Here is a 26,025-nt window from a genome sequence, read left to right as displayed (position 1 = left end):
TAGGATATAATAATAACCCTAGGTACATGGGTTACTGCTGAAGCACTTTCAATAAATTATAGGGAAAATGTAATATTTTGTAATGTTCTTCACTTTAGGTCATAATGTGGATCTGACAGGAATCACTCATAGTCAGATGTATGCATGTACCAAGGAGGTAGGGGTAACGATGACAAATCCTAACATTTTAAATGTTCTTGTTTTGCTCTGCTAATATGGAGTGCACCTGTGCACAAAACCTGTGCACAAAACCTGCCTTAAGGACCATGTTTAATTTACAGAACGGGGTAGGCCTACATGGAGGAATATTGGGGAGGGACATGGTTTAAACATTATTTCAGTCTAGGGGAGGGTTTAGTGTTTTTTTATTTCAGTCTAGGGGAGGGTTTAGTGTTTTTATTTCAGTCTAGGGGAGGGTTTAGTGTTTTCATTTCAGTCTAGGGGAGGGTTTAGTGTTTTCATTTCAGTCTAGGGGAGGGTTTAGTGTTTTTATTTCAGTCCAGGGGAGGGTTTAGTGTTTTTATTTCAGTCCAGGGGAGGGTTTAGTGTTTTTATTTCAGTCTAGGGGAGGGTTTGTAATTGATAAAAGTTAAATATTTCCAAATGTTTTAGAATTATTTGCTAATTATTATATCTCTATGTTCCTGATGCCGACCCTAATCACTATGTCTGGTCATTAGTATACCATAGCCTCTCAACTGGAGAACTAATTAGAGCAGATGCTATACTGCTGAGTCAGGTTCACACACACACACGCACCCACAGGCACACGCACCCACAGGCACACGCACCCACAGGCACACGCACCCACAGGCACACGCACCCACAGGCACACGCACCCACAGGCACACACGTACTTTAATAAATGATTATTCATTCTTAACTTTCTTTCTCTCGCTCTCTCTCATCCCTCCTCTCATCCCTCCCGTCCTCAATCTCCCCCCAGGTCTGTTGGGCTGCAGACGTTTCCAGTCCTCAGTAGTGAACTACAGTACTCTGCTACTAGAGGAGGACAAGGGTCTTCTCTATGTGGGGGCCCGGGGGGCCGCGTTCTCTCTCAACGCCACAGACATCTCAGACAGCACAGCTCGCACTGTAAGAGGGAGAGCAAGATTGTGCATACGTGTGATTTCAGGGAACTTACAGTAGAGGATTTAGGATCTTACCACTCCCACTATTTTATACAAAATATCTTTATTGCAAGGTAAACAACCCCACCTTGAGTCATTGGCTAGGTCCTAATTATCACTCCTTCCTCCCAAAGTGTGCACTTGTTCACTTTCCTCCAATGATTTGAAAGACATGACTGATATAAAAAATGTGGGTCATGCCTACACCAATCCAATGCTTTTCAGATTTGTGGGAACTGGGAAGTAGTGAACGAGTGTACACTTCAGGAAAAGGGAGATATTATTAGGACGCAGTGACTGTCTCTCCAAGAACATTAGCCCACTGTCTAGTTATCCTTAAGGGCACAAAATTATGATCTTCTGTCACTTAATCTAGCCACACTAGGACAGAAACTCAACGCCCTGTTTCACATGACACCCTGCCATAAAACTGTTGTAAACGTAGTTAGCCAAGAACCCTTGTTAACGTTCCAGTAACATAGTATAGATGCTCCACAAAGATCAAGTAGTAGAAGTGTGTGATAGATTTGTACAGATTAAACATTTCAAACTGTCATGAACAACACTCCCTTCTTTCTCTCTCACCTGAACTGATCCTTTATTGTCTAACTCTCTCTGTCTCGCTCCCTCTATCGCTGTCTCTCTCTCACCTGAACTGATCCTTTATTGTCTAACTCTCTCTGTCTCTCTCCCTCTATCGCTGTCTCTCTCTCACCTGAACTGATCCTTTATTGTCTAACTCTCTCTCTCTCTCCCTCTATCGCTGTCTCTCTCTCACCTGAACTGATCCTTTATTGTCTAACTCTCTCTCTCTCCCTCTATCGCTGTCTCTCTCTCACCTGAACTGATCCTTTATTGTCTAACTCTCTCTGTCTCTCTCTCCCTCTATCGCTGTCTCTCTCCCTCTATCGCTGTCTCTCTCTCCCTCTATCGCTGTCTCTCTCTCCCTCTATCGCTGTCTCTCTCTCCCTCTATCGCTGTCTCTCTCCCTTTTTCCCTTTCTCTCGCTCTCTCTCTTTCTCCTATCAGATTGAATGGGAAGCCTCGACGGAGCAAAAACAGCAGTGTCTGAGCAAAGGGAAAGACAATAAGGTAGGTATCTTTATTTCTTCATATCCCAGCTAGTGTGCATCTTCTCCTTAGAGCACAACCTATCCCTCTCTCTCTTTCTTATTCTCTGTGATATGTTTATTATTTTGCAGAGTGCCTTCATCACAACCTCTCTCTTTCTCTCTCCAGCTCTCTTCCTCACCCTCTCTTTATCCCTCTCTCTCCCAAGGAGGTTTAAATCTACTCATCTCAACATTTCTTTCCCTCCCTCTCTCATGTCTCATAGGCTCTCTCTCTCTCTCTCTCTCTCTCTCTTAATGTATTCTCTCTCTCAACAGACAGAGTGTTATAACCACATCAGGTTTCTCCAGAGATTTAACTCAACTCATCTCTACATGTGTGGGACTTACGCCTTCAGACCTCTCTGTGCATACATAGTAAGGAATCGAAGCATACTAAGTCATAGAATGAACATGCATAAAACATGTAATAATAATTTCTCAATGGGTTATTTCTATTCTAGCTATTTAGAAAAACTCCTTCAAGCTATTGTGTCAGTCGATTCTCTCCCCCTTCCACAGTAATTGACACAATATGAAACATTATGCTATACGTGGATGTCGATCTAAGGCAGCCACCCGCACCTCTCTGATTCAGAGGGGTTGGGTTAAATGCGGAACACACATTTCAGTGGAAGGCATTCAGTTGTACAGCTGACTAGGTATCCCGCTTTCCCCTTATAGCACTGTGTCACTAGCTGCCCTAACCTCCTGTTCTCATGTGTAGGATGAGGGGAGGTTTAAAGTATCATCTGAGTTTGAGGAGGGCCGAGAGAAGTGTCCATATGGACCTGCTACAGGCTACACTGGCCTCATCGTAGGTAAGACAACCATTCTTAGACCCTGTATACATGACTACTGTACATCCTTTATGGCGATGTGTTCTGTCACCAAACATGAGAGACAATGTTTTGGCCAGGTGTAGATATAAAAAAATATATATATACATTTTTAATTTGAACACAAATTGTAAAACAATTATTATATATATTTATTTTTGTTTGGGGGGGGGGGTATTTTTCACAATTTTTATTTATGCTCAATGCTGATGTCATACTTGTTCTGAAATGTAAACCTACCAATAACCATTGCTGTTCTTGTATTGGTCCAGACCAGCAGATGTACACAGCGTCTCAGTATGAGTTCCGGGGCTTCCCGGATGTCCGACGTAACTTCCCCTCCCCCACGGTGAGGACAGAGGAGGCACCCACACGCTGGTTACATGGTGAGTACCCTGGGGCTAGAAGAGATCCTTACAAAGAACACACGCTGGTTAGATGGTGAGTACCCTGGGTTTGGATCAAATCCTCTCAAAGGACCTATACCTATGAGCCCCTCCCTCCCGCTCTCCAGGTTCTTTGGCCTTTATGGTCCTTCTCAAAGATCTATTTGAATGCTTATTTTCATGCTCAAGTCACCAGATCTTCAAAGAAGACAAGCAGCACCTTCTGTTCTGCCTGTTATTTAAAAGGATAGGTTTTATTTGCTTGAACAGTTTTAATTCATTTCTAAGTGAAGAGTTGGCATGTTTCATTACGCTGTCTGTGTTTCTTTGTTCCCCAGAGGCTGACTTTGTGGGCAGTGCCCTGGTGAGGGAGAGTGAGGGCAGTACCACCGGAGATGACGATAAAATCTATTACTTCTTTACTGAGAAGAGCCAGGAGGAGACACCATACTACAGCCACATTAGAGTGGCACAGGTTGGACGAGTATGTAAGGTGAGGAGAGGTGTAAGGGAGTGAGGAGGGTGTGGGTTGGAAGGGAGGTTGAGAAGAGCCAGGAGCAGACACCATGTGAAGCCAGGAGAGAGTGGTGAGGAGGGAGAAAGAGATGAAGGAAGAGCAGGGTAGGGTGGCCCTGTGGGCATTAGGCACTGACTTACTGTACCAGGGCAAGGACTTTTAGACACTGAAGAAAATGTCAAAGTGAGATATTATTTGTTGAGGACAGGTGTCAAATGATCTGATTTGATCAGCTTAGATACAATACCACCTGGTCAACACTTCTGAGCATTGTGCTCCTGAAAAACCGCTTGCCCTCGACTTTAGTAGAAAGAGAGAGTGTGTTTTGATGTCTACGTTGCCTCTGGCTTGCCCTCTGAGCTGTGTGTGTGTGTGTGTGTGTGTGTGTGTGTGTGTGTGTGTGTGTGTGCGCTTCTCAGCAGCAGATAACACTCTCGAATGCAGAGTGCACCTGATGTCTAGTGTGTATCACCCCTCTCAACAGGGTTGCTAATGGGCTTTCACAGGGCTGTGCTGTTGCTAAGCAGACACAGATGCAAACACACACACACACACACACACACTCCCATGGCTATGCTCTCTGTCTCGTGTCTTAGCTCCGGGGGAGCTGTAGATTGAAAAAGTAAACAACGTTGCAGATACGATAACCTCCCTTGACCCTCCTTTGTGCCCAAGAAAGGCATGTTCTCTGGACTTAGTTTAGGTTGTCCATATGTTGAGTGCTAACCTTATTTCTCCTCCTGTTCCCTCTTCTTCTCTTTCATCCTCCTCTTCTCCCCTGTCCTCTTCTCACTCCCCCCCATCTTCTCCTCTCCCATCCCCCTCTCCCTCCACCCTCCTCCTCTACCCTCCTACTCTCCTCCTCCTCCCCCCTCCCTCCTCCTCCCTCTCTCGTAGGGAGACCGAGGAGGTCTTTTGACCCTCCAGAAGAGGTGGACATCGTTCCTGAAGGCCAGACTGGTGTGTTCCCTGCCGGAATATGACTTCCACTTCAACGTGTTGAGGAGTGTGTACACGCTGTCGGGGGACACACCTCACGACACGCTGTTCTACGGCGTCTTTGGTCTCGAGTGGTGAGTAGTAGTAGAACTAGATGTATATGAGATGTATATGAGATGTATGTGAGATGTATGTGAGATGTATGTGAGATGTATATGAGATGTATGTGAGATGTATATGAGATGTATATGAGAGAGAGACTGTAGTTATGACCTCTATGGTCAGGTTACACTTGGCAATGTCAATGATGGGTTGGCTGTGTGTATGAGAGACCGCAATGTCCTCTGACTGTCTGAGTATCAGGTGATATAGTAGCTCAGCTCTGGTCACTAACGCTCTCTCCCAGTCTTTTTTTTCCATTCCCATAAAGGGCCGCATTCCTTCTTTTGTTTACCTCTCCTTCTCTTCTCTCCCACTCATACCTTCTCTTATCCTTCACGCCTACACTCTTCTCATTCTCCCTCTCTCTGTTCACCTCACTCCCTTTTTTACTTGTCAAAGGAGACGTAGAGCTTCTCTTGATTAGCTTTGAACAATTCTCTTTGTCACCATGCCCCCTGCTCTCTCTCTCTCTCTCTCTCTCTCTCTCTCTCTCTCTCTCTCTTCATCTCCTCTATGTCAATCTCTGATCCTGATCTATTTTAGCTGGCGCTGTAGTAACACCTAAGGTTTACTGCTGGCGGTCGTGTGTGTGTGTGTGTGTGTGTGTGTGTGTGTGTGTGACCCAGGTCAATGAACATATCCATTGGGAGAGAGAGATGTTTATACCGAATCAGTTTGTGACGTGTCCTCTCTGAGTGCTGTAGTGTTTACAGACCATGTCCCTGGAGACAGCACTGTTTGTATTAGGAACCTAGCTATGAGCTCTCCTGGATTGGGACAGTCACTTGTACCTCTTCACCAGACCTGGTCCAAATAGTATTAGTTTTCTCTCCAATATTTTGGGAATTCTTAATTGAGTGACTTCATTTATCTTGTCCAACCTAATGAAACCAGTGGAATAGATGGAATAGTCCCAAACCCTATTTCTTTATGTGGGATATCACAAACTGTTTAGGGCAACTGTTGATCATATCAACGTCTTCTTATGTTACGGCAACCTTAAATTGTGTGTGTGTGTGTGTGTGTGTACTATAGGAAGAACGTGAAGGCGTCGGCAGTGTGCCAGTTTTCTCTGTCTGAGCTCCAGCGGGTCTTTGATGGGCCCTACATAGAGAACCAGGACTCTGGAGCCAAATGGAGCGAGTACACTGGCAAGGTCCCTGACCCACGACCTGGATCAGTGAGTGTCACACACGCCTTGTCTTTTGCTGTCCAAGCAGACTTCTATATAACAGGCCCAGTCAGGTCTTCTTAGAGTTTCCCCTAATCTATCTCCTCTTTCCCCAGCATCCCAACATCCAATCTACTGAGTCTAAATACTCACATGAAGAACTGGGGAGAGGGAGAGATTGAGACAATAAAGGGTGGGGAGGGAGAAAGGTTGAGGAGTGAGGGGGAGAGAGGGGTTTATAAAAACAGAGTGATAAACAGACTGAGGAGGAGGGACTGGGAAGGAGAGAGAGGAAAGATGGAAAAAGTGATCATAGAGCTGAGTGGCAGCTTCTTGGATGAGGATCAAATGGAAGGAGCTTATGTCGTTGAAAGCCATTTTCTATGGTGATTATTGCTGGGCCGAGACTCTGTGCAGTTATGATGATGACTTATTATAGGTTCCAAAGGAATGACATCATTAATGAGACGGGTCGTGATCCACAGTAGTGTCGTTTCAATGCCGAAAAGCTTAATTTCCGCTCTCCGGGTCTAGCTGTGAAATGGGGTAGAAGAAGTAACGGTTCTGGGTCTTAACTGTAGTGGCAGTGTCAAAGCCTCTTAGCAGAGTTGGCAATGACATCTTACAGAGGACAAAGTCAGAGAAGTTGTTCGCTTAGTCAGGTGGAGAAAGATAAGCAGCTTGCACACACTGACTTTTCAACTCATAGTGGCTAATAGGTCACAGGAGGCTGCTGAGGGGAGGACAGCTCATTATAATGGCTGGAATGGAGTAAATGGAATGGTATCAAACACACGTGTTTGATGAGTTCGATTACCATTCCAGGGCTATATCTTCCACTCATCTCTCTCTATCCATCTACAGTATCTATCCCCATTAATGTATTCATCCATCCATCCAGACCATTTGAGAGCCAGAGGCCTCAACTCTACCTCTTTCTCTCCTCTATCCCTCTCTCTTCTGAATGTATTTTTCTTAACCCCTCGCTCCAGTGTATAGCCGACCCGTTGAGATCTAGAAGTGTCAACTCCTTCCTCTCATCCCCCTCTCTCTCCATCCTTCTCATACCCTCTTCCCTCGTCTATAGTGTATAACAGACCAGTTGAGATCCAGAGGTATCAACTCCTCCACCTCCTTGCCAGACGACGTGTTGAACTTTGTGAGGAGACACCCTCTGATGTCCCAGCAAGTCATGTCTACAGAGCAGCGCCCTCTGTTGTTCAGGAGGACCACAGACTACACCCAGCTGGCGGCTCACAGGGTGGAGGGGCTGGACGGGCAGAACTACCATGTACTGTTCATGGGCACAGGTTGGTGGGGGTGTAGAGAGGGGGAGGGTTATGGTGTGCATGTGTTATGTTGTGTGTTTGCGTACATGTGATTCATTTGTGTGTCACTAGGTAGTCAATTATTGCGATCACCAATCATCCCAGTAATGGAATGGAACAGACTTCAGACCATATGTACAGTACATCCCATTGTATGTGTGTGTGTGTTGTGACCCTGTCTCTGTCTCCTGTTTCAGACGATGGCTGGCTGCACAGGGCTGTGGAGGTCAAGGGCCATCTACACATCATAGAGGAGCTGCAGCTGTTTGACCAACCACAGCCTGTGGATAGCCTGGTCATCTCACACACACAGGTACACACTCACAAACGGACGTGCAGACACGTACACACACGTACACACACGCACAGGTGCACATTTTCACTCACACGGCCAGTATTATGTTTTGTATGTTTTGTTTATTGTCATTCTAAGTGAAGGACCGCTAACCCAGATCCACTGCTGTTGGCTTTTGCTCTAGCCCATTTTCAATAACACAGAGAGGCTCTCTCTCTCTCTCTCTCCCCTCTAGATGAGTGTGTATGTAGGTTCTCCCTCTGGTGTGGTCCAGCTGCCTCTCTCCACCTGTAGCAGGTACACCTCCTGTTACGACTGTGTCTTCTCCCGGGACCCTTACTGTGGCTGGGATGGACAGGACTGTGTGGACATCACAGCACAGACTGACAGGTGTGTGTGTGTCATCACGTCACTGTCAGGTGATGGGGTTGAGTAATATCATTTTAGCTGGTGCCCTTGTGTCTGTGTGTTTGATTTGACTTATCTTATCTTCTATATATCTCTGTCTGTGTTGCAATCTCTGCAATGCATTCACAACTGTTGCGTAATGCTGAACTGGGCGTAATGTTTGTTGACTGTGCTGGTGAACGTGACATGAATAGTTCTGTGTGTGTGTGTGTGTGTGTGTACTTGATGACAGGCTAACAGTCTCTCCTCCTCTCCTCTCCTGTCAGGTCTAACCTGAGTCAGGACGTCCTGTATGGGAACAGAGGATGTGACAGCGACACAGCAGACGGTACACAGACAGGCCTTATCTGACCATACTTAGTTGTATTGTCGTGCAGATGTATTTTATCTGGAAAGTTGAGGGATTTAAGTGTTAATATTTGAAAGTTGGTTATGCATGCTGCATGCTGTCTCTGCAGCACCCTCGTTTCCATAGCACCTCTAATCATATTTCTGATAGGTCTGAAGAGAACTTTCAGAAGAGAATCTGACTTATACATTGATGCACTTTACATACTAAGAAGTTAGAAAATACTATGCAATTCAGGATTTGAGATCCTCAAGCTTTTCTGATTATGATGCAATTGTTTTAAATGGGAGAATGTAACATATTGAATTCTTTATGCACCAGTGATTTTAGAGTCATATATGCAGTCTGATAAGTTGTATAGAAGTTGCATATAACTCCCAAACACATAGGACAATGTATTGGGCCTTTTAGTGTCTATTCTGAAAGCCATAACAGTATATCAGTCTTATTTTGAGAGGATACTCATGTTGTATGTGTGTTGCCATTCATTCAGAGCTAGTCCAGCACCGGAACCGGTCTGTGATGGTGGGAGATGACGTGCTGCTCCAGTGTGAACTCAGCTCCAACCTGGCAACCCCAGTGTGGACTCTGGGTGGGTCAGAGCTGCAGGGCTACGGCCTGGACTCCGGCTTCAGAGTGGGAAATGATGGCCTCCTGGTCATTGAGTCCCGACCTGAACAGAGCGGCGAGTACACCTGCCACGCCCTTGAGAATGGCATCCGGGTTGCCGTGGTTACGTACTCTGTGACAGTTCGTTTAGACATGCCCCAACCCCGTCCCCTGCCCATGGACCCCACCAAGGAAGACTACTCCTACTACACCCCCCGGGACTCTGACTCATCCAGCCTTGACCCCCCTCCTCCACCCAGCGCACCCCCCTCCTCAGAGAGGCCCCTGCTACCCCCTCCCCCGGCCCATCTCCCCCCCACCTCGGAGCTGCTCTCCCCCAGGAGCATGGAGGCTATGTACCTGTCCATGATCACCATCCTAGGGGGTCTGTGTCTGGTTCTCACAGTGGTTCTCCTCTACGTGGGCTTCTGTCTTCGGGGCGGCCACAGGGGGAAGTACTCTCTCCGCGCTGCCGCCGCTGCATCTGCCAATCACACAAACAGGAAGAAAAAACACAGGAAGCAGCATCAGAAACGCCACAGTAGCTCCACCCACCTAGAGCTCAAGACCATCTCCAGCCACTGTAATGGGAATGGGATCTGTAATGGTAACGGTGTCTCCAAACAACCGGGGGACGGTGACGCGCATGAAGGGGGCTTCCTCCAGATCGTCCCTGGGGAGGGCCAGTCGTCCCCCAACAAGGACCCCCCACCCCCTGCCCCTCCTCTCCCCCCGCCTCCTCAGACACCCCACTCTGCCCTCAACCAATCAGAGTGTGACTTGCAAGACTTCCCCAGCCCCAACGGCCTATCGGCGACGTTACCCAGCGTCTTGCGGAGGATGCACGGTAACAGCTATGTGTTGTTAAGACAGAGTGACGCAGACAGCAGTTCTCCTCTCTGCTACTCCTTCACTGAGGAACTCAACAGGATCCTAGAGAAGAGGAAGCACACACAGCTGTTGCCCAAACCGGACGAGAGCTCTGTGTAGTAGAGGGAATCTGTGTCAGGGAGGTAGCTCCCCCTGTGGTGGGAGGACTGAACTGGGACATTAATATAGGCCATTTAGCAGATCCAAAGCGACTTACATCAGTGAGTACATACATTTTGTATTGGTGGCCCCAGCGACAATTGAACCTATGACTCGGTCATTACATGCTGAAGGGCCTGTTGTAAGGCTCTGACTTTATCTCCTTCTCCAAGTCAAGAATAGTAATACTCATCGGGAGGAACTTGAGAAACTGGCCCCAAACCGAGGGGTGCAGAGATCATTTGTGGATGACCCATGCTGCTCACAGAGTAAATGGACTCTAGGCAAGTCTATATAACAGCAGCTAGCCTGATCTGAATTATGAGAGGGAGATAGCCTGCCATTTGTCCTACTTAAAGGCCCAGTGCAGTCGAAATGCTTTTTTCCTGTGTTTTGTAGAATATTGTACAACAGTTGATGAAACGAACACTGTAAAAGTGTGATTTTTTTAAATCAGTGTTATTCCCTAATATTTGCTAGTTGGAAATACAGTCGTCTAATCAACCTGTTTGCATTGGCGGGAGTTTCGGCTTGCCTGGTGACACCCTGGTAAATTAGTTAATGGACCAATAACAAAGAGAGTTTCTAACCTCTCTGCCAATAACAGCTAGTTTTAAGTTTTCCCCTCCCCACACAGACCACTCCCAGACAGTCCATTTTGTCCATTTTAAGGTAAGGTACTTAATTGTTACCTAGAAATGATTGGATATAGATATAAAAACGGCTGCAATGGGTCTTTTTTAAAAGTTTTTGCACCACTGAAAATGGGCACACATCTAATGAGTCGCTTGCATGTGTGTTGGAATAACAACTATGTTTCAAAAGAGGATATTTCTGTACAATATTCAACCTTCCTAGGAGCTATTCTTGTATCTCTATCTCCTGTTTGACACCCAAAGGCATGGGTTACAGTGAGGACTCACGTAAGATACGCCTCTCTAGGAGAGACAGAGAGAACCTACCTCAGCTCTGCAAAACTTAGCAGGCTAGCGCTAACCCAGCTCAAGTCAATACGGCTCAGTCTGGATCAATACAAGACTAGCCCTGGAGGGAGTGATTCAGGGAGCAGGCCTCAGATCTCAGCCCCAGAATAAGGTTCCTCGCTGGGCAGGACACAAGTGGCAGGGACCCTGTGAAGTCTCAACACAGACCATGGTAACAAGGAGGAAAAGGAGGAAGAAGAATAGGCTCATATGAAGTTGTTGTGAATTGTGACAACGGCCTTGAATTGGCTTGTGTTTTAAAATGGAGGCAGATGTCCAAAGAAGGGACCAGATGTGTTGTAATGATGGTGTGCTCTACACCTTTTTAGCAGGTTTCATATTAGAACATTGAGGGGAAAAGTGTATTTGTTTTTATTCTTAGAGGTTCTCATTGTAAATTATCTTTATTGATTACAATGGTAACACAAACTGTAATAACCACATTCAAGTATTATTATTAACATATAGCGACGTCTAACCCAAGACAGAGAGAGTATCCAATGAAAATACCCTTTGAACATTATATTTGTGATAGGAAATATGACAGTATTAACAGTTTTTATGCACTTTCAGTGCCATTTGCTTCAGACATTCCTTGGTTATTATGTACTCAAATCAATGGACACTACAAGCACATCAGGACTATGGGAGATTCAACATCATCATACCCTGTCAAGAGACAACACCATCAACTGAGTTGGAGCTAATGGATTAGCAGCACCCCTACACTACTGACTCTCTTTCTCCTAACCAACTCCAACGAATGTGTCTGAACTGGGGTTGGCAAAATTCCCAGTTCTGAACTCATCACAGCTCAGCCACAGAGGATCAGACATCAATTCCGGTTCATGGCCATAACAACTTATAGGCTACACACCTGAGGTAAGCAGACTGAGTTTTGCTTTCTGATATTTTGTTGGTTGTACAGACAGACAGACACACACAGACAGAGAGACAGACACAGACAGACAGAGAGACAGACACAGACAGACAGAGAGACAGACACAGACCGACAGACACAGACAGAGAGACAGACACAGACCGACAGAGAGACAGACACAGAGAGACAGACAAACAGACAGCCATAGACAGACAGCCATAGACAGACAGCCATAGACAGACAGACATAGACAGAAAGACATAGATAGACAGACATAGATAGACAGACAAACAGAGCAAGACAGGCACTCTGCCAGCTAGCTGCTTAAACCAGTGTTTCCCAACCCTGGTCCTCCAGTTCCCCAACAGTAATCATTTTGATTGTAACCCTGGACAAGCACACCAGATTCAACTAATCATCAAGCCCTCAATGAGCTGAATGAGATGTGTTTGTCCAGGGCTACAATGAGAATGTGTACTGTTGGGGGTACACGAGGACCAGGGTTGGGAAGCACTGGCATTTAAACAATTATATACAGTTACTCAGACAAATTGCAATCTCCCATAAAAGCACTGATGTTAAATGGAAGAGCCGTATAGGCCTACTAAAAGAGAGGAACTAAGGTAAGAACAAACTAGGATTAGTTACAGTGCCTTGCGAAAGTATTCGGCCCCCTTGAACTTTGCGACCTTTTGCCACATTTCAGGCTTCAAACATAAAGATATAAAACTGTATTTTTTTGTGAAGAATCAACAACAAGTGGGACACAATCATGAAGTGGAACGACATTTATTGGATATTTCAAACTTTTTTAACAAATCAAAAACTGAAAAATTGTCTGTGCAAAATTATTCAGCCCCCTTAAGTTAATACTTTGTAGCGCCACCTTTTGCTGCGATTACAGCTGTAAGTCGCTTGGGGTATGTCTCTATCAGTTTTGCACATCGAGAGACTGAATTTTTTTCCCATTCCTCCTTGCAAAACAGCTCGAGCTCAGTGAGGTTGGATGGAGAGCATTTGTGAACAGCAGTTTCAGTTCTTTCCACAGATTCTCGATTGGATTCAGGTCTGGACTTTGACTTGGCCATTCTAACACCTGGATATGTTTATTTTTGAACCATTCCATTGTAGATTTTGCTTTATGTTTTGGATCATTGTCTTGTTGGAAGACAAATCTCTGTCCCAATCTCAGGTCTTTTGCAGAATCCATCAGGTTTTCTTCCAGAATGGTCCTGTATTTGGCTCCATCCATCTTCCCATCAATTTTAACCATCTTTCCTGTCCCTGCTGAAGAAAAGCAGGCCCAAACCATGATGCTGCCACCACCATGTTTGACAGTGGGGATGGTGTGTTCAGGGTGATGGGCTGTGTTGCTTTTACGCCAAACATAACGTTTTGCATTGTTGCCAAAAAGTTCAATTTTGGTTTCATCTGACCAGAGCACCTTCTTCCACATGTTTGGTGTGTCCCCCAGGTGGCTTGTGGCATACTTTAAACTATACTTTTTATGGATATCTTTAAGAAATGGCTTTCTTCTTGCCACTCTTCCATAAACGCCAGATTTGTGCAATATACGACTGATTGTTGTCCTATGGACAGAGTCTCCCACCTCAGCTGTAGATCTCTGCAGTTCATCCAGAGTGATCATGGGCCTCTTGGCTGCATCTCTGATCAGTCTTCTCCTTGTATGAGCTGAAAGTTTAGAGGGACGGCCAGGTCTTGGTAGATTTGCAGTGTAGTGCAGTCTGATACTCCTTCCATTTCAATATTATCGCTTGCACAGTGCTCCTTGGGATGTTTAAAGCTTGGGAAATATTTTTGTATCCAAATCCGGCTTTAAACTTCTTCACAACAGTATCTCGGACCTGCCTGGTGTGTTCCTTGTTCTTCATGATGCTCTCTGCGCTTTTAACGGACCTCTGAGACTATCACAGTGCAGGTGCATTTATACGGAGACTTGATTACACACAGGTGGATTGTATTTATCATCATTAGTCATTTAGGTCAACATTGGATCATTCAGAGATCCTCACTGAACTTCTGGAGAGAGTTTGCTGCACTGAAAGTAAAGGGGCTGAATAATTTTGCACGCCCAATTTTTCAGTTTTTGATTTGTTAAAAAGTTTGAAATATCCAATAAATGTCGTTCCAGAGAGGGTAGAGTAGAGGGTCCATATTAGTGAAGCAGAGTAAAAAAATATAGCAGCTCCAGGTGAAGGGAAAAAAATGTCCTCTACATGAGATGAAATTGTTCACCATTCTCTTTCTCCGCTTGCCGTCTTTTCCCTTTTTCACCATCTCCTTTCTCACTTTCTCTCACACATTTGTCTTGATCTTTTTTCCCTCCTCCATCATCTTGTCCTTTCTCCTTTGCTTTCTCTTCTTCTCATCTATTTCCTCCATGTCACCACTGATCTCCAGAGTTCTGTCTCTCCTCTGTAAGACGCACGAGTTAATTGGAGCAGGTGAACCTGGCAAGAGCACCTGACCTCTCTGTAGAGAGATTGAAGAGAGAAAGAGGGGGAGAGAGTTCCACCAGAGATTTCCTGAATAGATTTATTTCAGATGCACACTCTGTTCTCAATTATCTTCTTATACCTCTAGACCCTGAAAACGGAAAGTAGCACACACATGCAGACACACACACTCTCTCTCGCTCTCACTCACTCACATGCGCGCACACACACACACACCACGTATGATTGAATCTAACAAGCCAGGACAGGTCTCTAATGTGAGTCTGTGATGTGGGCTGGAGAAGCAGTGAATTGAATGCTGCAGTAAATTCAAAAAAGGCTATAGCTGGTTGGAGACCAAACATCACATGACCGTGGCATTGATGGAGGAGATGAAAGGGAGGAAAGAAAGGAAAAGCAACACAAGCCATTAGAGAAGCCTCCATTAGAGAAGCCGTCATTAAGCCCTATTCAGCTAGTCTCTCTAAATATACCCAGGAGTGATGAGACATGGTGACAGTTATTTAGTTAGGTAGGTAAACTATACTCCCAACGGGGTTCTTCTAAATCAAGATTTGGGATACGTTTGAAGAGTTACGGCCCGCTTCATACACACAGGGACAGCTGTGATGCTATCTATAGCACTGTGCTAGCTTTCATCTATTTAAAAAAAAAAATCATTTTTCAAGTTATTTTTGTTTCCAGTGGCTACTGCCCACTGGGGACACCACGTCATTTCAACGTGGATAATTGGGTAATATTTGGTTTACGTTGATCAATGAGATTACAACCTATTGTATATTCACCCGTTCAATAAGACAGCCAGAAATGTATTGAATTTCCAATGTGTTATCACTATGCTTTCAACCATCTAAAAGTACAACCAAATTCCAATAGAAAAACAATTTGATTTTTGGTTTCTGTCACGTTCTGACCATCGTTCGTGTGTGTTTTCCTTGTTTTAGTGTTGGTCAGGACGTGAACTGGGTGGGCATTCTATGTTGGATGTCTTGTTTGTCTATTTCTATGTCCGGCCTGATATGGTTCTCAATCAGAGGCAGGTGTTAGTCATTGTCTCTGATTGGGAACCATATTTAGGTAGCCTGGGTTTCACTGTGTGTTTGTGGGTGATTGTCCTTAGTGTTAGTTTGCACCAGTTTAGGCTGTTTCGGTTTTCATTACGTTTATTATTTTACACTGTTTGTATTTAGATTCGTGTTGCTATAGTCACAATAAACATGGATCGTAATCTACACGCTGCATTTTGGTCCGACTCTCCTTCTCATAAAGAAAACCGTTACAGAATCACCCACCACCAACGGACCAAGCAGCGTGTCAACAGGCAGGAGCAGCGCGAGGAGACGCGCAATAAGGATTTCTGGACATGGGAGGAAATCCTCGACGGGAGAGGACCCTGGGCTAAACCAGGGGAGTGTAGCCGCCCAAAGGAGCAGCCCAAAGAGGAGGTATGGACATGGGAGGACGAATTAGAAGGAAGAGGACCCTGGGCTCAGCCAGGAGAATATCGCCGCCCCAAAGAAGAACTGGAGGCGGCGAAAGCGGAGAGGCGCAGATATGAGGAGGCAGCACGACGTAGCGGATGGAAGCCTGAGAAGCAGCCCCAAAAATTTCTTGGGGGGGGGCTAACAGGGAGTATGGCTACGCCAGGTAGGAGACCTGGGCAGACTCCCTGTGCTTACCGGGGGGCTAGAGAGACCGGACAGGCACCGTGTTATGCAGTGGTGCGCACGGTGTCTCCAGTGCGGGTGCATAGCCCCGTGCGGTATATTCCAGCTCCGCGTGTTGGCCGGGCTAGATTGAGCGTCGAGCCTAATGCCATGAAGCCGGCTCTACGCAGCTGGTCCCCAGTGCGTCTCCTTGGGCCGGCTTACATGGCACCAGCCTTGCACTCGGTGTCTCCGGTTCGCCTGCATAGCCCAGTGCGGGCTATTCCACCTCGCCGCACTGGCAGGGCGACCGTGAGCATTCAACCAGGTAAGGTTGGGCAGGCTCGGTGCTCAAGAGCTCCAGTGCGCCTGCACGGTCCGGTTTTTCCAGTACCACCTCCACACCCCAGCCCTCCGGTAGCAGCTCCCCGCACCAGGCTTCCTGTGCGTGTCCTCGGCCCAGTACCACCAGTGCCAGCACCACGCATCAGGCCTACAGTGCGCCTCGCCTGTCCAGCGCTGTCGGAGCCCTCCTCCTCTCCAGCGCTGTTGGAGTCTCCCGCCTGTCTAGCGCTGTTAGAGCCTTCCTCCTCTACAGCGCTGCCGGAGTCTCCCGCCTGTTCAGAACTGCCAGTCTGCAAGGAGCTGCCAGTCTGCAAGGAGCTGCCAGTCTGCAAGGAGCTGCCAGTCTGCAAGGAGCTGCCAGTCTGCAAGGAGCTGCCAGTCTGCATAGAGCTGCCAGTCTGCAAGGAGCCGCCAGAGCTGCCTGTCTGCAGGATGCCGCCAGAGCTGCCAGTCTGCAAGGAGCCGCCAGAGCTGCCAGTTAGCATGGAGCAGCCAGGGCCGCCAGTCAGTATGGAGCAGCCAGGGCCGCCAGTCAGTATGGAGCAGCCAGGGCCGCCAGTCAGCATGGAGCAGCCAGGGCCGCCAGTCAGCATGGAGCAGCCAGGGCCGCCAGTCAGCATGGAGCAGCCAGTCAGCATGGAGCAGCCAGAGCAGCCAGTCAGCATGGAGCAGCCAGAGCTGCCAGTCAGCATGGAGCAGCCAGTCAGCATGGAGCAGCCAGAGCTGCCAGTCAGCATGGAGCAGCCAGTCAGCATGGAGCAGCCAGAGCTGCCAGTCATCATGGAGCTGCCAGTCATCATGGAGCAGCCAGTCAGCATGGAGCAGCCAGAGCTGCCAGTCGACCGGACTCTTCCAGATCTGCCAGTCGACCAGACTCTTCCAGATCCGCCAGTCGACCAGACTCTTCCAGATCCGCCAGTCGACCAGACTCTTCCAGATCCGCCAGTCGACCAGACTCTTCCAGATCCGCCAGTCGACCAGACTCTTCCAGATCCGCCAGTCGACCAGACTCTTCCAGATCCGCCAGTCGACCAGACTCTTCCGGATCCGCCAGTCGACCAGACTCTTCCGGATCCGCCAGTCGACCAGACTCTTCCGGATCCGCCAGTCAGCCAGGATCTTCCGGATCCGCCAGTCAGCCAGGATCTTCCGGATCCGCCAGTCAGCCAGGATCTTCCGGATCCGCCAGTCAGCCAGGATCTTCCGGATCCGCCAGTCAGCCAGGATCTTCCAGAACCGCCAGTCAGCCAGGATCTTCCGGATCCGCCAGTCAGCCAGGATCTTCCGGATCCGCCAGTCAGCCAGGATCTTCCAGAACCGCCAGCCAGCCAGGATCTGCCGGATCCAACCACCTGCCTGAGCTTCCTCTCAGTGCTGAGCTTCCTCTCAGTGCTGAGCTACCCATCAGTCCCGAGCTACCTCTGTCCCGAGCTGTCCTTCTGTTCCGAGCTTCCCCTCTGTCCCGAGCTGTCATTAAGAAGGGTCACCTATCTAGGGACGCTAAGGAGGTGGACTAAAACTGTTATGGAGTGGGGTCCACGTCCAGCGCCAGAGCCGCCACCGCGGACAGATGCCCACCCACACCCTCCCCCATAGGTTTAAGTTGTGCGTCCGGAGTCCGCACCTTGGAGGGGGGGTACTGTCACGTTCTGACCATCGTTCGTGTGTGTTTTCCTTGTTTTAGTGTTGGTCAGGACGTGAACTGGGTGGGCATTCTATGTTGGATGTCTTGTTTGTCTATTTCTATGTCCGGCCTGATATGGTTCTCAATCAGAGGCAGGTGTTAGTCATTGTCTCTGATTGGGAACCATATTTAGGTAGCCTGGGTTTCACTGTGTGTTTGTGGGTGATTGTCCTTAGTGTTAGTTTGCACCAGTTTAGGCTGTTTCGGTTTTCATTACGTTTATTATTTTACACTGTTTGTATTTAGATTCGTGTTGCTATAGTCACAATAAACATGGATCGTAATCTACACGCTGCATTTTGGTCCGACTCTCCTTCTCATAAAGAAAACCGTTACAGTTTCAAATGTCTATCACTGCACTTTCAACCGTTTAAGAGCACAGCAAAGTTCAAATAGGAATATAATGTCAGATCTTTTGTTTATTTATACAATAGATTAAAGTGTTATCGCTGTGCTTCATTTTGTAGAAGAACCAAATGACCTGGATTGCAGTTGAGATTACATTCAAAGTACATAGTGCAAGTGATCAATGCTGTTTGAGATTCTGCACAGATTATTAGAGCAATTGTGAAGATCTCCACAGACTTGCGATGACCTATGCATGCTGTTCTGAACATGCACGCTTTATAGAATTACATAGGAAGAGATGTTTAGTTATGGTAACCTCAAAATGTGGCCATGGATGTTTTAGGGCAATTCGATGGTAACGGAATTACAATGAGATGCAGATTTTTCACTTTAAAATGTATACTATACAACAAAAACAAAAATCTAAATTGAAGGAATCAAATGAAACTTTAAAAAGGGTTTGATTTTGTCCTATTCTTTAACATAGATTTGTGGTTGAGATGGAGACGTGAACCCAACACATCAATTAATAATTTGTAACTGCAAGTAAAGCCAGACTAAGTCACTGGCACAGATGGAACTATCCAAGCAGAAGATAGATCACCTGTTGATATTTTGTTGCGTTGACAACCAAACACAATTCACTATCACTTTTGAAATACAATAAATAGCCTGTTAACAAATACTAGGTTCGATTCTCCAACTCAACCAAAAAGAATGGGATCAAACCAGTGGCTTAGATGGAACTATCCAAGCAGTAGATTCATTTCATTAAATGGTGATATTTTGTTGTCAACCAAACACAATTCAATATTACTTTTGTCATTTGACGTCATTACCTTTGGAAATGGATACCTCAGTAAGTAATATAGGTCAATGTCCAGTACAACTACTCTCTGTAACCGGTAAATCCCTGTGCTGTTCACCACAGGATACAGGAGCAAACTGGGGAAACAGGGCTTAGCTACAATATATATATATATCGGCAGTGTTTCAAATACACGTTCTCCCCACTGTGTATATATATATATATATATATATATACACAGTGGGGAGAACGTGTATTTGAAACACTGCCGATTTTGCAGGTTTTCCTACTTACAAAGCATGTATAGGTCTGTCATTTTTATCATATGTACACTTCAACTGTGAGAGATGGAATCTAAAACAAAAATACAGAAAATCACATTGTATGTTTTTAAGTAATTAATTTGCATTTTATTGCATGACATAAGTATTTGATCACCTACCAACCAGTAAGAATTCCGACTCTCACAGACCTGTTAGTTTTTCTTTAAGAAGCCCTCTTGTTCTCCACCCATTACTTGTATTAACTGCACCTGTTTGAACTCATTACCTGTATAAAATACACCTGTCCACACACTCAATCAAACAGACTCCAACCTCTCCACAATGGCCAAGACCAGAGAGCTGTGTAAGGACATCATGGGTAAAATTGTAGACCTGCACAAGGCTGGGATGGGCTACAGGACAATAGGCAAGCAGCTTGGAGAGAAGGCAACAACTGTTGGTGCAATTATTAGAAAATGGAAGAAGTTCAAGATGACGGTCAATCACCCTCGGTCTGGGGCTCCATGCAAGATCTCACCTTGTGGGGCATCAATGATCATGAGTAAGGTGAGGGATCAGCCCAGAACTACAAGGCAGGACCTAGTCAATGACTTGAAGAGAGCTGGGACCAGAGTCTCAAAGAAAACCATTAGTAACACACTACGCCGTCATGGATTAAAATCGTGCAGCGCACGCGAGGTCCCCTTGCTCAAGCCAGCGCATGTCCAGGCCCATCTGAAGTTTGCCAATGACCATCTGGATGATCCAGAGGAGGAATGGGAGAAGGTCATGTGGTCTAATGAGACAAAAATAGAGCTTTTTGGTCTAAACTCCACTCGCCGTGTTTGAAGGAAGAAGAAGGATGAGTACAATCCCAAGAACACCATCCCAACCGTGAAGCATGGAGGTGGAAACATCATTCTTTGGGGATGATTTTCTGCAAAGGGGACAGAACAACTGCACTGTATTGAGGGGAGGATGGATGGAGCCATGTATCACGAGATCTTGGCCAACAACCTCCTTTCCTCAGTAAGAGCATTGAAGATGGGTCATGGCTGGGTCTTCCAGCATGACAACGACCCGAAACAGACAGCCAGGGCAACTAGGGAGTGGCTCCGTAAGAAGCATCTCAAAGTCCTGGAGTGGCCTAGCCAGTCTCCAGACCTGAACCCAATAGAAAATCTTTGGAGGGAGCTGAAAGTCCGTATTGCCCAGCGACAGCCCCGAAACCTGAAGGATCTGGAGAAGGTCTGTATGGAGGAGTGGGCCAAAATCCCTGCTGCAGTATGTGCAAACCTGGTCAAAAACTACAGGAAACGTATGATCTCTCTAATTGCAAACAAAGGTTTCTGTACCAACTATTAAGTTATACAGACCTCTACATGCTTTGTAAGTAGGAAAACCTGCAAAATCGGCAGTTGTTCTCCCCACTGTATATATATATAAAGCACATTTTTTGTCCATTAATATAACGTCAAATTGATCAGAAATACAGTGTAGACATTGTTAATGTTGTAAATGACTGTTGTATTTGGAAACTACAGATTTTTTTATGGAATATCTACATAGTCGTATCTGGAGCATCAGCATTTGTGGGTTCGATTACAGGCTCAAAATAGCCAGAAACAAATAACTTTCTTCTGAAACTCGTCAGTCTACCCGCAGTCTCAACGTCAGAAGTGAAGAGGAGACCCCGGGATGCTGGCTTTCTAGGCAGAGTTCCTCTGTCCAATGTCTGTGTTGTTTTGCCCATCTTAATATTTTCTTTTTATTGGCCAGTCTGAGATATGGCTTTTTCTTTGCAACTCTGCCTAGAAGGCCAGTGTCCCGGAGTCGCCTCTTCACTGTTGACGTTGAGACTGCGGGTAGACTGACGAGTACTATTTAATGAAGCTGCCAGTTGAGGACTTGTGAGGCGTCTGTTTCTCAAACTAGACACTCTAATATACAGTACTTGTCATCTTGCTCAGTTGTGCACTGGGGCCTCCCACTCTTTCTATTCTGGTTAGAGTTGTATGAGATCTTCAGTTTCTTGGCAGTTTCTCATATGGAAGAGACTTCGTTTCTCTGAACAAGAATAAACTGACGCGTTTCAGAAGAAAGTTCTTTGTATCTGACCATTTTGAGCCTGTAATCAAACCCATAAATGCTGATGCTCCAGATACTCAACTAGTTTAAAGAAGGCCAGTTTTATTGATTATTTAATCAGAACAACAGTTTTCAGCTGTGCTAACATAATTAAAAAAGGGTTTTCTAATGATCAATTAGCCTTTTAAAATGATAAGCTTGGATTAGCTAACACAACGTGCCATTGGAACACAGGAGTCATGGTTGCTGATAATGGGCCTCTATGCCAATGTAGATATTCCATTACAAATCAGCCGTTTCCAACTACAATAGTAATTTCAACATTAACAATGTCTCCACTGTATTTCTGATCAATTTGATGTTATTTTAATGGACAAAAAAAGTAGCTTTTCTTTCAATAACAAGGACATTTCTAAGTGACCCCAAACTTTTGAACAGTAATATATAATTTTTACCCTTTTTTAACTAGGCAAGTCAGTTAAGAACAAATTCTTATTTACAATGACGGCCTACCCCGGCCAAACCCTAGCCCGGATGACGCTGGGACAATTGTGCACCTCCCTTGATGGGAGACCAAAGGGTAGCTGTAGATAAACCCATTCTCCAGTTGGATGTGCTGCCCAGCCTGTAGTTATTTTTCTGATAGTGGATATAACGTTGAAGATCTAATGTTGGTTTGAAGGTACAAATTCAACATATTTTATACAAGGTTTGTCTATGTTGAAATTGTGTTGCTATTATTATATAATCCTGTGGTTGACATTTCACCCTCAAAACAACAGTTAAATACTTTTATCAAATCCAATGTATTTTCCACATAGAGTTCACATACCAATATGTTGACAAATTACGTTGAAACAACATTGATTCAACCAGTTTGTGTCCTGTGGGTGGTGACGCATCAAAACAACACCAGTAAATGAACCCAGAATGTATATCTCTGTTCCTGACTCACAGATGTGTCTCTTTCTTCCACAGACCTGAGAGATGCTATCTAGTTTGGGGCCTGTCTGTTTCAAACAGATCTTGCTCCAGCCATTCTCAAATATGGTGTGATGTCTGGTACCGTGACATGAAGATCTTGCCAACTGGGAATAGTGTAGCTTCAAAATGTCAGGATAATGCCACCGTTTGGAATCAAACACAGCTCCAGTGCAATTGGAAGACAGCAATTATAATCCAGAGTGAGTGAGGAAAAAGTCAAATCCTCCCTTCTACAACCAGTTCACTGCTCTATCCCATCTTAACCTGAGAACTGGAGTTGATATGGATACCTCAGTAAGTAATATAGGTCATGGTACAGTACAACTACTCTCTGCAACCTGACCTGTGTTGTTCACCTCAAGATACAGGAGCAAACTGGGGAAAGAGGCATTTAATGGTCCTGGTCTTCACCTCAGACTACTCTGTCCTCTATAGCCCTCTCTGTAAAGATGACAAACTATCACAACATGGAAGCTTACTAATAGAATGGGGGACCATCATAAACTGTTGTCAGGTTTTAAAAGGACTGCACTATCAGTGCCACTACGTTCTTTGAAGAAAAACCTTTAAAAGGGGAAAAAAAGCCTTTATATTGTGATTTTGTACCAAGTTGCTCTTCTATTGCCGTTGTTGTTTTAAAGCCATTTGTAAGAGGCTCTGATGTGGGTCTCAGTCCATTAGTGTTGCACAAGTAGTCTAATAACACTGTTGAACAGGGGTCTCCAACTCTGGAGATCTATCTCCAACTCCTGGAGATCTATGAGTGGTGCAGGCTTTCGTTCCAGCCCAGCGCCAACACAGCTGATGCAACTTATTATGGTCCAGAGTCAGACTGAAGACCATGATGAATTGATTTTGTTTAGTAGGTATGTTAGTGATGGATTGAAGCAAAACCCTGCACATCCAGATGCTCTCCAGGGCCAGAGTTTGGGGAAACCTGTTGTAGAAGCATGGTAGGTTAGCCAACAGCATGATGAACAGAATATACCACCGTAACTATAAGGCTTAAATTCAAAAATAATAAAATGTGACATGATGAGACTGTTCTCAGTCTTGCCCATTCATCTGGGTTTGTTTAGATAGTTTCTCACGGGTTGTTAAGCAACATCCACAGCGTTCTGTATTTCTCTCTCTCTCGCTCCATATACTGTATCTACCAATGGTTTCTGTCTGTCTTTCTAGCTCTCTCGCTTTGTCTCACACACTCTCTTGCTTTATACAGTATCTCTACCCCTTTCTCTGTCTGTGCCTGTCTCTCTCCTTATTTTTCTCCCTCCCTCTCCATATTTTTTTGTCACGTTATGAATAATATGTCCACACAACAAGATGTCCTCCTGCTTCACTAACACTAACACATTGAGTAGCATCTCACTGACTTCTGGTTCGTTTACATTTCATTTTGATGAGCTGAAATTCTAATAAACAATATGTTTCAACCTCTTCTGTTGTTTATCATTGCTTGTGTGTATATAACTGACACGGTACTCTGGTCAGCCCATATTCATCTCTCTTTAGACCTGTATTGCAGTTCAGAGTGAATCAGTGAACTTCGAGGTAGTGAAGCATTGAAGGAGTGAGGAAGGAAGGAAGGAAGGGAGGGAGATAGGAAGGGAGGAATTGAAACATGGTCTGAGGATTTACATCAGCTAGGCTCAACAAGCCAGCCAGTTAACATTGCCAAACACTCAGTGTGAGGGAGGAGTACATCATGAGTAAAGTATTAGAGTGAGGCACAGGTCTCTGGAGTGTTGTCTGCCTGGGATGGACCAACACTGACAGATGTTTACAGAGTGGTAATGAAGAGGCAGTCATCTAGGCCCGTTTCCTATTAAATGACTTGGTTAGCATCCAGCCTCGTCTCCCACAAATCTCTGGCTACATTGTGTTATACATACACATACTCAGCTAGCAGGGCTGCTGTCTCAAAGTGGTTCTGTTTGTGTTCTGGGAAGCATAAACATCACGGTTGAAAGCATAACCGTGTGTCTCATTAGTCTTGTTTAGAGGACATTTGGGGACTCAGAGAAGAGTGTGTTTCTGTCGGTCTATTCGGTGTTCTAGAGACATTGCCAAAGGCAGGGGCTAAGAGAAAGCACAGCGATTGAAACGGACTACATTTGTACTAGAGGTCGACCGATTAATCGGAATGGCCGATTAATTAGGGCCGATTTCAAGTTTTCATAACAATCGGAAATCGGTATTTTTTAGGCACCAATATGCCGATTTTTATTTATTTTTTAAATTATTATAATTTGTTATTTAATCTTGATTTAACTAGGCAAGTCAGTTAAGAACACATTCTTATTTTCAATGACGGCCTAGAAACGGTGGGGTTAACTAGGGGGCACTATTTTTATGTTTGGAAAAATAACGTTCCCAAAGTAAACGGCCTATTTCTCAGGACCAGATGCTAGAATATGCATATAATTGACAGATTAGGATAGGAAACACTCTAAAGTTTCCAAAACTGTCAAAATATTGTCTGTGAGTATAACATAACTGATATTGCAGGCGAAACCCTGAGGAAAATCCAATCAGGAAGTGCCTCATTTTGAAACCCTTCTGTTCCTATGCATGCCTTTCCTCCATTTAAAGGAATATCAACCAGATTCCTTTCTCTCTGGCTTCCCTAAGGTGTCAACAGTCTTTAGACATAGTTTCAGGCTCTTATTTTGAAAAATGAGCGTGAAAGATCACATTGCGTAAGAGGATAGATGGGGGCTCTCAGAGTGAGTTTTTGCGCTACAGAGTAAAGCCGACATTGTTCCTCCCGCTGTTATTGAAAAACCTACACACTCGGTTGATATATTATCGAATATATATTTTAAAAACTACCTGAGGAATGATTATAAAAAAAACGTTTGACATGGTTCTATGGACATTATGAAGACTATTTGAAATTTCCTTCTGCGTTGTCTTGACACCTCTTTCCTGTAGATTTCTGAACATAACGCGACAAACTAACTTCGGCATTTTGGGTATAAAAATAATCTTTATGGAACAAAAGGAACATTTGTTGTGTAACTGGGAGTCTCGTGAGTGAAAACATCCGAAGATCATCAAAGGTAAAAGGTTAATTTGATTGCTTTTCTGATTTTCGTGACCAAGCTTCCTGATGCTAAGTGTACATAATGCTATGCTAGGCTATCAATAAACTTACACAAACGCTTGGATTGCTTTCGCTGTAAAGCATAATTTCAAAATCTGAGACGACAGGTGGATTAACAAAAGGCTAAGCTGTGTTGTGC

At 45.2% G+C, this 26,025-nt stretch overlaps 1 protein-coding gene across 1 annotated transcript in view; it reads left to right on the top strand.

The window, feature by feature from the left end:
- The window catches only part of LOC110503108 (semaphorin-4G), a 59,238-nt gene extending 35,021 nt beyond the window's left edge, over positions 1 to 24,217 (top strand). Inside the window, exons 3-16 of the mRNA XM_036960335.2 lie at positions 947 to 1,095; positions 2,160 to 2,222; positions 2,519 to 2,617; positions 2,967 to 3,060; positions 3,351 to 3,464; positions 3,803 to 3,957; positions 4,879 to 5,054; positions 6,118 to 6,262; positions 7,341 to 7,563; positions 7,779 to 7,894; positions 8,112 to 8,266; positions 8,551 to 8,612; positions 9,127 to 12,136; positions 22,772 to 24,217. Of these exons, the coding sequence (XP_036816230.2) occupies positions 947 to 1,095; positions 2,160 to 2,222; positions 2,519 to 2,617; positions 2,967 to 3,060; positions 3,351 to 3,464; positions 3,803 to 3,957; positions 4,879 to 5,054; positions 6,118 to 6,262; positions 7,341 to 7,563; positions 7,779 to 7,894; positions 8,112 to 8,266; positions 8,551 to 8,612; positions 9,127 to 10,232 (2,657 nt within the window). The 3' untranslated portion in view covers positions 10,233 to 12,136; positions 22,772 to 24,217. The remainder of the gene's footprint in view (positions 1 to 946; positions 1,096 to 2,159; positions 2,223 to 2,518; positions 2,618 to 2,966; positions 3,061 to 3,350; positions 3,465 to 3,802; positions 3,958 to 4,878; positions 5,055 to 6,117; positions 6,263 to 7,340; positions 7,564 to 7,778; positions 7,895 to 8,111; positions 8,267 to 8,550; positions 8,613 to 9,126; positions 12,137 to 22,771) is intronic.
- Positions 24,218 to 26,025: the final 1,808 nt, after the last annotated feature.

The sequence above is a fragment of the Oncorhynchus mykiss genome, chromosome 23 (genome assembly GCF_057628025.1).
Source record: "Oncorhynchus mykiss isolate SJ-2025 chromosome 23, ASM5762802v1, whole genome shotgun sequence".
Taxonomy (NCBI): domain Eukaryota; kingdom Metazoa; phylum Chordata; class Actinopteri; order Salmoniformes; family Salmonidae; genus Oncorhynchus; species Oncorhynchus mykiss.
The sequence above is the reverse complement of the archived record's forward strand: the minus strand, read 5'-3'. Positions and strand labels throughout refer to the sequence as shown.